Raw genomic sequence first — 11739 nt, 5'->3', positions numbered from 1 at the left:
ATTAGTCGCATTGTTACGTGGTGGTACGTTGTCAAAGACTCCAGTGACACAAACCGTATTGTGTCTGAACAGGGTAGGCTCTTAGGGCTGCCTGGTTAAGTTGTTCTCAAGGCCCTGGGGGCGAAGGATGACTTAAGACACCAAGCCAGAGGAACCGGAGACTGGAGAAGGTATTACGGAACTCAGGTGGTGTGCGCGTTGGGCTAGCCTCCTCCTCCTCCCCACCGTACTACCCTTCCCAAACTCAGCTCCGTTGAAAAGCTTGTACCCAGAATGGATCAGAAAGAGTTCAGAGACCATCTACTTCCAACTCTCATTTTTAGTAATTTTAAGTTGAAGCTCAGAAACACTGAGATACTAGTCCTCCTTCTGTTATAAAAAATAATAAAAATGTAAAAATAAAATCTTTAGGGCACCTGGGTGGCTCAGTGGGTTAAGCCACTGCCTTCTGCTCAGGTCATGATCTCAGGGTCCTCGAATCGAGTCCCGCATCGGGCTCTCTCCTCAGCAGGGAGCCTGCTTCCCCCCCCACCCTCTGCCTGCCTCTCTCTCTGCCTACTTGTGATCTCTCTCTGTCAATAAATAAATAAAATCTTTTTAAAAAAATAAAATAAAATAAAATAAAATCTTTAAACAGAACAGGGTTGCCTGGGTGGCTCAGTCATTAAGCGTCTCCCCTGTCAGGCTCAGGTCATGATTTCAGGATCCTGGGACAGAGTCCCCACTGGGGCTGTGTGCTCAGGGGGTCTGCTTCTCCCTCTGCCCTTCTCACAGCTTGTGCTCTAGTCTTTAAAAAAAAAAAAAAAAAAAAAAAAGCTAAAACCAAAAACCAGCAGGTTAACACATTACCACATTACTTTCCTCTAGCTTTTTTTTTTTTTTTTTTTTAAAGATTTTATTTATTTGACACACAGAGATCTCAAGTAGGCAGACAGGCAGGCAGAGGGAGAGAGGAGGAAGCAGGCTCCCCGCCAAGCAGAGAGCCGGATTCGGGGCTGGACCCCAGGACCCTGGGATCATGACCTGAGCCGCAGGCAGAGGCTTTAAGCCACTGAGCCACCCAGGTGCCCCATCCTCTAGCTCTTTTTATGTACAATTGTCAGGACACAGCAAACCATGAACAATAATTTCTAGTTACCAGTTACAGGTGATTTTTACTTTTTATTTCCAAATTTTCCCCCTTGAATAACCTTACATAGATGCTTTACACATCAAGGTGCCTTACTCAGTGCTCCTCACACCAACTCTATGAGGTGCTATTATCATCCTAACATGAGACAAAAGGATAAAGGAAATCTTTTATAGTCACTATTACATGAAGGCACATTTTTTTTATTTTAATTTTTTTTAAAGATTTTATTTATTCGACAGAGAGAAAGATCACAAGTAGGCAGGCAGAGAGGCAGAGAGGCAGGCAGAGAGAGAAGGGGAAGCAGGCTCTCTGCTCAGCAGAGCTCCATCCCAGGACCCAGAGATCATGACCCAAGCCGAAAGCAGAGGCCTAACCCACTGAGCCAACCAGGTGCCCCACATGTTTGTTTTTTAAAGATTTGAGAGAGACTGTGAGAAAGAGCACAGGAGCAGGGACAGAGGGAGATGGAGCAGACTCTCCATAAACATGGAGCCCAATGTGGGGCTTGATCCCAGGACCCTGAAATCATGACCCCAGCAAAGCCAGGCAATTAACCGATGGAGCCACCCAGATGCCCCAAAGGCACATGTATTAATTAGAAAAAGGTTGCCTCTATGTATATACAAACCCCACTAATTCTGGCAAGTTAATCCTGAGCATGTTTCTATTCCATTAACAGGTAAATTCCTAGGAATCTGAAGTTACAGAAAATTAAGTCTATAGTTTGAGCCCATTCTATTAAAATTTGTAAAGAACCTGGACAGAGCTTGGAAGACAGAAGACGCGGGGCAGGAGCAGGGGGGGAGGTAGAGGGGAGGCTCAGCCCTCGTACCTCTTGGAGAAATTTCATAGAGTTAACACAAGGGGATAAAAATGATTAACTTTTTAAAAGATTTTGAGAGTGAAAAAAGCAAGCACAGCTGGGGCTGGGGGTTTGGAGAAGAGCAGGGAGCGAGGTCATGGGATCATGACCTGAGCTGAAGGCAGATACTTAACCCACTGAACCACCTAGGCACCCCAAAAAGGATTTTTTTTTTTAAAGACTTTATTTGACAGACAGAGATCACAAGTAGGTAGAGAGGCAGGCAGAGAGAGGAGGAAGCAGGCTTCCTGCTGAGCAGAGCCCGATGTGGGGCTCGATCCCAAGACCCTGAGATCAAGACCTGAGCCAAAGGCAGAGGCTTAACCCACTTAGCCAACCAGGCACCCCCCCAAAAGGATTTTTTTTAAGATTTTATTTATTTATTTGAGAGAGAGACAGTGAGAGAGATCATGAGTGAGGAGAAGGTCAGGGAGAGAAGCAGACTCCCCATGGAGCTGGGAGCCTGATGCGGGACTCGATCCCAGGACCCCAGGATCATGACCTGAGCCAAAGGCAGTCGTCCAACCGAGACACCCAGGTGTCCCCAAAAGGATTAATTTTAAATGGAGGACCTGAGGGCTTCAGGTCACATTAAAAACTTCAAATTCACCAGGTTGGAAAATAGGGTAGGAGGACATGTCTGTTTTAGATTCCTGGTCCTAAAACCAAAATAGCCTCTCTAGACAGCCCTGGTTCTCCATCCTGGCTACACCTTGAAATTTCCTGGGGGGGAGGGGGGTGTGTCTTTAGAAAGTACTGATGCGTGGGTCCTACCTCCACAATCTGACTTAACTGGGTCTGGGATAGTGCCTGGACACACTGAGAACCACTGATTAGATTAGTACATTCCATTCTGAATCTTGGACAAAAGGGTAGTCATCTTACCATGTGCTAGGGTCCACACATAGTCTAATCCTCAGCCTTACAAAGAACACATAAGGTAGAGTATATTCTGATACTAGATGTGTGAACACAAATCTAGGCTGAAAAGCCTGTTCCAACATCTTTAGGCCAGACTATTGACCCAAACCTGCTGAGCACTCATTTTTTCCATCAGACCCCAAATTTCACATACATCACTTCTCATGGTTTAGAAAAGCACAATGTCCAATGCTTTCAGGCAGAATTTGCCAAGGTTTACACCCACTGTGCTGGTTTATTACATTACCTTTCATTCCCAACTAAGGTTTTGCAGGTACATAGAGCTATCCTGTCAAAATGTTTGTTTTTTTTCTTTTAAAGATTTTATTTATTTATTTGTCAGAGAGAGTGAGCGAAAGCAAGCATTGGCAGACAGAGTGGAAGGCAGAGTCAGGGAGAAGCAGGCTCCCTGCTGAGCAAGGAGCCCGATTCCTATCAAAATGTTTTGATACCACGCAGATACTTTTAGTAACTCAATTGCCTTCCACAAGAGCAAATTAACATGGTAATCATGTGTTAGGTTTTACAAATACAGCCATTTATGGGGCGCCTGGGTGGCACAGTGGGTTAAAGCCTCTGCCTTCAGCTCAGGTCATGTTCCCAGGGTCTGGGATCGTGCCCTGTATCTGGCTCTTTGCTTGGCAGGGAGCCTGCTTCCTCCTCTCTCTGCCTGATTATGATCTCTGTCAAATGAATAAAATAATATAAAAATCTTAAACAAACAACAAATACAGTCCTTTATGTGCTGGTTTACGGGAAGGATACCTGTAACTCAAGTGTGCACACACACTCACACACCTGGGCCTTCCCCACATCACTCAGTGAACTCCGTTTGTGTCCACCATCTGACCATTCACCATCCCGTATCTTAAACTAAGCACAGTGCAGTTACCTTGGGTAACCTCTCAAATAGTAACTACTACCTGCAATTTACTTTAAGAACTCTGAACACAAATAACTAAGTTTTCACAGCAGAAATGGGAAAGTCTGTAAGTTTCTGTAATCACAAAACCAAGTACTGCACTAAGCAATTTCATTTTACAAAAGGTTTGGGGTTGTCAAGAAGAGTGACAGGTAGAAAAGAACAGAAAGACAAATTTTGGGAGCAAATAATTTTTAATTTTTTTTTAAACAATTACACCAAAGAATCATGCAATGCTGCCAGCATTGGATGCAATCCTGGGCCACAAGTCTGCACACTCCTTTGCGACTGGTCCTGTGATAGCAGACCCTACATAAAAAAAAGAGTGACATGACAGATAAGATCAGATAGACCCAAAGGTTAAATCATCCCATCTGGAAGACTTAGGCAACACTGTGGGGTTTCTTTCTTACCTTTCATTTCACCTTTATTGTTTACTATGACCCCCGCATTATCTTCAAAATAGAGAAACACACCATCTTTTCTCCGGTATGACTTTCGTTGTCGAATTACCACTGCTGGATGTACTAAGAGGGAAAACAGGACAGTAGTCACTAACCTGTCAGGTCCCAGTGCCACCACAAGAAAGCAGTTTACATCTCACCTAGTTCCCCAACACTTCCCACTTCAACAGAATGCAGACTCACCATTTGCTTTTCATTTCCTAAAGTGTGAGAGACAGTGCAAATACCACTCAGCCCTTAAGGAAAGACCTTACTTCAAGGGAAAACTGCCTGCACTTCCTACAAATGTAAATCTGTACTCTTCTTAAAACAATCAGCAACACTAGCACGAAACTTGCTAAGCACATTCTATAGTTGTTCCCACTTCACCCAACAGGTGGATGCTGTTAAGATCCTAGTATCACAAAATGGGACCCCCTCTTGGATGGAGTAAGTAGAGGCCCAGCTATTAATGAACTCATTAGATATATTCCATCCCAGTATATATCAAAACCTCCAAGAAAGCACATACCTTGATCTAAAAATTACTGCTTTTCAGAGTTTACTGGCATTAAATATGCACCGTGTTAGATTTTACAAGAGAAGTTCATTTACACACCAATTTAACCAAAGAAAACCTACAACAAGGTATGCATATATGTCTACACATTCCTTGAACCCCAGAAGTACATCCAAGATATTGACCACACACTCTACACCTTATCTCAAATGCCTAACTGTGGGCACATGTATTGTTGTATTAGAGCAAAAAGCTGGAATTAACCTATGTATTTCATGGCAAATACACAAAACAGAACCACTTAAAAATGATTATGTCGGGGCGCCTGGGTGGCTCGGTGGGTAAAGCCACACTGCCTTCAGCTCAGGTCATGATCTCAGGGTCCTGGGATCGAGTCCCGCATCTGGCTCTCTGCTCAGCAGGGAGCCTGCTTCCTCCTCTCTCTCTCTGCCTACTTGTGATCTCTGTCAAATAAATAAATAAAATCTTAAAAAAAAAAAGAAAAAAAAAGATTATGTCTATCTAATTTTTCACATGTAGGACAGTATCTGTGAAGCAACGAGTTATGGGAAGGCTGTGGTCCCATTCAAACAGTAGTCTACAAGCTAATTTTTTGCATGTAACTCAAAAAGAAAGGATGGGGCACCTGGTGGCTCGGTCAGTTAAGCATCTGCCTTTGACTCAGGTCATGATCTTGGGGTCCGGGATGGAGCCCTGCATCAGGCTCTCTGCTCAGTGGGGAGTATGCTTCTCCCTCTGCCCCTTCCCTGGGCCTGTATGCTTATTTGTTCTCAAATAAATAAAGTAAAAGCTTAAAAAAAAAAAAAAAAAAAAAGACACAACAAAATATTAACAGTGGTCATCTCTTGGAAGTTTGAAGGTTGGATAATAGAAATTTAATTTCTATTTCCTATGTAATTATGTCTAGGGATGCCTCGGTGGCTCAGTGGGTTAAGCCTCTGCCTTCAGCTCAAGTCATGATCTCAAGGCCCTGGGATCGAGCAAGGAGCCTGCTTCCCCCCTCTCTCTGCCTACTTGTGACCTTTCTCTGTCAAATACTAAAATCAAAAAAAATAAAATTTTGTTTAACTTTTGAGGAACAGTTTTCCTCAAAACTTAAGTTAAATTTAAAAAAAAACCTACCAGCACTAAAATGAACCCTTTCCAGACCTTCATCTACAGCACTTAAAAGAACTGAAGTCAGACATCACCTGCATGCAAACCATGACCATCATTAGCTTAGACTCTGAACGGGACGCCTGGGTGGCTCAGTGGGTTAAGCTTAGACTCTGAACAAGTTACTTAAACTGACATTCAAGTGTTCCTTTTGTAAATAGGGATAACAGTTACATTTCCACATTCAACATCAGACACTGCAAATACAAGAATTTTTTTTTTTAAACAAGGACAGGGATCCTGGCTATCCTTGAGGCCATTATTATTTCTATATGTAAGATGGCCTCTGATCAGGGTTTTTTTTTCCCCCTCAGAAGAAATCTCCACACCCAACATGGGGTTCAAACTCACGATCCACCTGAGATCAAGCTGCATGCTCCACTGACTGAGCTAGCCAGGCAGCTCTACCTGATCAGGTTTTTAAGAATGAAATACACATTGAGGGGTAACTGGTATTTACTGAGAGCCTTCTCTGTTGGACCCTCATCTACTAATAACCATTTATTTTTTTAACTAGAAAAAACATTTTTTAATGTAAACTCTATGCCCAATGTGGGACCTGAACTCATGACGTGGGGATCAAGAGTCACATGCTCTTATGACTGAGCCAGCCAGGAGCCCTTACTCATAACCATTTAAATTCTCACAAATGACCAATCTAGCAGATGAATATGGCCACACACAAATCCAAGACTCTGGACTTCCAGAATTGCTCCTTTCCACATTTCTGTCTGTTATATGGAAGTCTAAGGTGAGAGAACGTATTCATTCAGCAGACACAAGGACAAGTAAGATTAATTAAGAGCTGGCAATTCACTATTTTTAAAACTATAAAGTGTTGTCTGGTCTGTCCCACCACAACCTGATTGAGACCAACAACACACCCTGCTGCCATCTCACCAACAGTGACAGTGGATTGCTCTGCCCTTCTCTGACAGCTTCCCAGGCCACAGACCAGACCCAGCAAGTGTTCTAAGAGGAGAGCCTGTCCAGTTGCATGTAGATCCCAATCTACACATCAATTAATCAATGCTTAACCACAATGCTTGGTACTCCACGCCCTCAAGTCGGTATTAAATGTAAACAAAGGGGGTGCCTGGGTGGCTCAGTGGGTTAAGCCGCTGCCTTCGGCTCAGGTCATGATCTCAGGGTCCTGGGATCGAGCCCCACATCGGGCTCTCTGCTCAGCAGGGAGCCTGCTTCCTCCTCTCTCTGCCTGCCTCTCTGTCTACTTGTGATCTCTCTGTCAAATAAATAAATAAATAAATAAATCTTTAAATGTAAACAAAGATTTCTGACCACCCCCACCAAATCATCAGCGGGTGGCAGGGGTGCTTGTACAGGCCTACAAGGAGAGACTGCAGTATGTAGCCAAGACCTGTATTTGCACTGTCCATCAAGAGATGGCTAGGACTTCTCAGAAGAGCAAGATACCCTAGATCAGAGACAGACTACTTAGGTACAGGAGGGAAGTTCAGGAGCTGCAGTTTAGTGCATGGAGTATCAGGAGCTCTAAAGCCAGAGAGACAAATCAAAGTGCCCAAAACCCTCCCCATCAACTCATACACCTAGGGGGATTAAGTAATGAGCAGCTCCTACTTTAGTTTCTACCAGAAGACATTTGGAAGCAACCATGCTTAACTTTTGACAAGTCACAATTCTGAGTTAATCATAATTCTGAGTTAATCTCTTCTATAAAAACAAACAAAAATCATTCTTAGGGACGCCTGAGTGGATTAAGCTGCTCCCTTCAGTTTGGGTCCCAGTGTCAGGGTCTCTGGATAGAGGCCCACATCAGGGTCCTTTCTTGGCAGGGAGCCTGCTTCTCTGCCTGCCTCTGCCTGCCACTCCCCCAATTGTGCTCTCTCTGTCAAATAAACAAATAAAGCCTTATTTTTTTTCCCTTAAATCAGGAAGCATAGGTTTTTCTGTACTTACAAAGTGTTAGGTCAGAGGCCAAATGCTCTACATGCTCAGTTTATTACCCGAATCTAACAACCACTTGAGAAAGTATTCAAGGATCATTCTTCCCCTTCAAATCAGTAGTTCCAGAAAAGGAAACTTGCCTGACACCTGGTCAAGCTCTAAATGCCTACCAAAACAAACAAACAAACAAAAACAAACCATTTACTGGGGTGCCTGGTGGACCAGTCAGTAGAGCATGCGACTCTTGATCTCAGGGTAAGGAGTTCAAGTCCCTCCTTGGACTTAGAGATTACTCAAAAATGGAAACAAATACAGCAAGACCGGGTAGTGGAGAGCACTTAAGACAGCAAAAGCAGCAGAACTTCCATTGCAGGTATTTATCTCACACTGCCCCTCCAAGGAAACTGAGCCTTCAGAATAGTAAAATTATGATTCCATTTTCCAATAAAGGGAAAAATCCCTCAACTGCTCACCAGTTAAGGAAGATTCAGCGTTTCTACTCACCTTTCTTTCTGAGCTCTGGTTTGCCTTTCTTCACTGTGGCCATCACCATGTCACCCACACCCGCAGCAGGAAGTCTGTTCAATCGTCCCTTGATCCCCTTCACAGAGATGATATACAGATTTTTGGCTCCTATTGAGAATGTAAACAAGTGATTTTTTTGGGGGGGCGGGGACCTGTGTAACGTTTCCCCCGCACTTCCAGAGCCTCTCCCTCAGCTCACACTCCCAGTTAGTACCCCCCAACCAAGGCGGAACACCTTGTCACACCACCGATTGAAGCAAAACAACACAGCAGGCTGCTGCTTCACCCAAAAGCAGTGTTTTTACTCTGCCCTTTCTTGACGGCTCAGTGGGTCATTAGTCAAGGCCCAACGAGTGCTTTTAAAAGGGGGAGCCTGGCGGAGTGCAGCTGAAGGTCTCACCTGTGTTGTCAGCACAGTTGATCACGGCGCCCACCGGAAGACCCAGGGAAATCCGGAATTTCGCACCGGAGGACCCACCACGTCCTGTGGGTAGGAAGGAAAACAGGATAGGGGTCACTGACTAGCCATGGTTCCGAGTTTCCCCTCACACTCGCACATGCTTTGGGCGACGGTATCCTCCAGTCCCTTTCTCTGGGACTCCGCCTACCCCTCCCCACGAGTCACCCGGTTCCCCATAGCGAACAGCCAATTCCTCACTGTTACCGCCCTTACGTTACGGTTAAGGGGCCTGAGCTACTCAACCCTCACTCCACCTTTTGCACCACGTAGTTCTCCCTGCAAGGCGGGAGATCGCACAAGTCGTCCACTCTGGGGCCTCAGCCAGTCTCACTTCAACACCATTACTGGAGTGCTAGGCGCAGAGGGATCCCGTCGGTTTGGTCTAAACTCCTGTCCGGATGCTGCCAACTCAACTCTCCAAGCACCCCCCCGCCGCCACTTTCGGCGGCCCTTCCAGTGCTCTCACAGCGCCCTCCTCTCCCTCTCCGCCCCAGAGAAGAGCAAAGCGCCCCAGCTGCCCATGGCCACCGCTCTGGGAGAGGCCAGCAGTCACCCCGCGACAGATGGCAAAGGATACTCAAAAGTCAAACCCTCACCTCGCTTCGACATCTTGGACGCCGGAAAGAGACAAAAAGGAAGTAGGTACAAAGGATTCTGGGATATGAACTTTGATGCCCCGCCCAGCCTCGTCACGTGACCCAGAGTTTGCGCAATCCTCCTCTTCCCCCCCACCCCCGCCCCGCCCTCCGCAAGCACGCTGTCTTATCACGTAGTAAGTCGTGGACGTCGGGTTGAGTTCTCGTTGGGAAGTGGGAGGTGTGGGTGTTGAGGGCTGCTGGAGGAAATGACGCCCGGAGTCTCTTCTTTACGAGCTCTAAAGTTGTAGGGGATACAGAAACATTGGTTAATTTACCCAATAACGTCTACTGAGCACGTAGTATGTGTCAGGAACTTCGCTGGACACTCGAAATTAAGAAATGATTAAAAGGGCCTGTGTAGGAGCCTCAAAGAACACAAGAGAGTGGGGTATCGAGCGAGAAAGAGCTCTGAATGGTATCTTTAGGATGTGGTATTGGAAAAAAATTGTGTTGAAAAAGATTAAGAATAAAAATCAACAACCCCCACCCCAAAAAAGGATGTGGTTTTGAGTAAGTGCCATTTTAGCACTACAGATAATTCCATTTATGTATGTTTGGTCCCAGACTCATTTGTATTTCAGATATCTTTGTTTATCAGTTACCGTTTCGCGACTTCAACCTCCTCTTCTGGCTTTTTTGCTTTTGCCGATGCATTCATTCAAACATACATTTATTGCATTGGTGGTTCAGTGGTATAATTCTCGCCTCCCATACATTTATTTATTTATTGGGTGCCTACTTTATGCCAGGTACTATCATGGGTATACATTAGACTGCATCAGGGAAAAACGCCAGATCAACATTTTTGCCCTTAAGGATTCTGCAAGGGTGGCAATGATAGTGGATATTCCGCACTAAATAGATACAATAACTGCAGTGTATCAGATAAGACGATGATGTGTACTATGGAAAAGTAAAAGTATCAGGTATCAGGAAGTCGGAATAGGGGCGAATTGCGATTTGAAACAATATGGTCAGGGTGGGCTTCATGGACGAAGTCGATATTAAAGCAAAGACTTTAGGTGAGGGAGTTAGCAATATGAATGTCTGGGAAGAACAGGGGAGAGAGTCATCAGCCAATTATCTGGCCCAAGGTGGAAGTGTGCCTAAGCAATATGAAGACCAGCAAGGAAGTGGATGTGACGGGACAGAGTAAGTGAAGGGAAGAGTCGCAGGTGAGAAGGTCAGAAGTAATGGAATGAGATTGTGTATGGCTTTGTACTATGGACTTCAGCATTTTGGGACTGGAATGAAGAACCGTTGCCCCAGGGTAAGCAGAGGGACATGATCTAATATTTCAGAAGGGTCACTCTAATTGAGACTAGAGTGTGGGAGAGGATGCAAAGTTGCAGATAAGGGGATGTGTTAGGAAGCTCTTGAAATACCCAGGAAAGGAATGATGGTGCTTCAGACTACAGTGGTAGCAGTGGAGGAAATGTGATATGGTCAGATTCTGGATATGTTTTGGAAGTAGAGCCAACAAAAGGCAAGGTGTGGAAAAAAATGAAGGAGTCAGATGTCTCCAAGGTTTTAGGTCTGAGTTGAAGATGTCATTGCTATCAACTGGGATAGGGAAAACTATGGAAGGAACAGATTTGTGGTTAAGAATAGGACATAAGTTGGGGTGCCTGGGTGGCTCAGTGGGTTAAAGCCTCTGCCTTCGGCTCAGGTCATGATCCCAGTGTTCTGGGATCGAGCCCCGCATCGGGCTCTCTGCTCAGCAGGGAGCCTGCTTCCTCCTCTCTGCCTGCCTCTCTGCCTACTTGTGATCTCTGTCAAATAAATAAATAAAATCTTAAAAAAAAAAAAGAAGTAAGGGTAGGGGTGCCTGGCACCCCTATGTGGAGGGTGGAACTCTTAATTGCAGGGTTGTGGGTTTGAGTCCAATGTTGGGTGTAGAAATTAAAAATAAAAAATCTAGTGGCACCTGGGTGGCTCAGTGGGTTAGGCCTCTGCCTTCAACTGGAGTCATGATATCAGGATCCTGGGATCGAGCCCCACATTGGGCTCTCTACTAGGCAGGGAGCCTGTTACCCCTCTCTCTCTGCCTGCCTCTCTGCCTACATGTGATCCTTCTTTCTCTCTCTCTCTCTCTCTGTAAAATAAGTAAATTTTTTAAACCTTTTTTTAAAAAATTCTAGGGATGCCTGGGTGGCTCAGCCGATTAAGTGGGTGCCTTTGGCTCCAGTCATGATCCCAGGACTCTGGAGTTGA

At 45.1% G+C, this 11739-nt stretch overlaps 1 protein-coding gene and 1 non-coding gene across 2 annotated transcripts; both read right to left on the bottom strand.

The window, feature by feature from the left end:
• Positions 1-3994: 3994 nt before the first annotated feature.
• Positions 3995-9594, bottom strand: RPL23 (ribosomal protein L23). The gene is made up of 5 exons (XM_059147313.1): positions 9484-9594; positions 8828-8911; positions 8407-8535; positions 4251-4364; positions 3995-4146 (listed from the first exon to the last, which is right to left on the bottom strand). The coding sequence occupies exons 1-5, from the start codon at positions 9494-9496 to the stop codon at positions 4064-4066; spliced, it is 423 nt and encodes a 140-aa protein (XP_059003296.1). The 5' UTR covers positions 9497-9594; the 3' UTR covers positions 3995-4063.
• On the bottom strand, positions 8662-8796 carry LOC131817225 (small nucleolar RNA SNORA21). The gene has a single exon (XR_009348409.1). It is a non-coding gene; the product is annotated as a small nucleolar RNA SNORA21 (small nucleolar RNA).
• Positions 9595-11739: the final 2145 nt, after the last annotated feature.

Source organism: Mustela lutreola, chromosome 15 (assembly GCF_030435805.1).
Source record: "Mustela lutreola isolate mMusLut2 chromosome 15, mMusLut2.pri, whole genome shotgun sequence".
Lineage (NCBI taxonomy): Eukaryota > Metazoa > Chordata > Mammalia > Carnivora > Mustelidae > Mustela > Mustela lutreola.
This window is presented reverse-complemented; position numbering and strand designations above follow the sequence as displayed.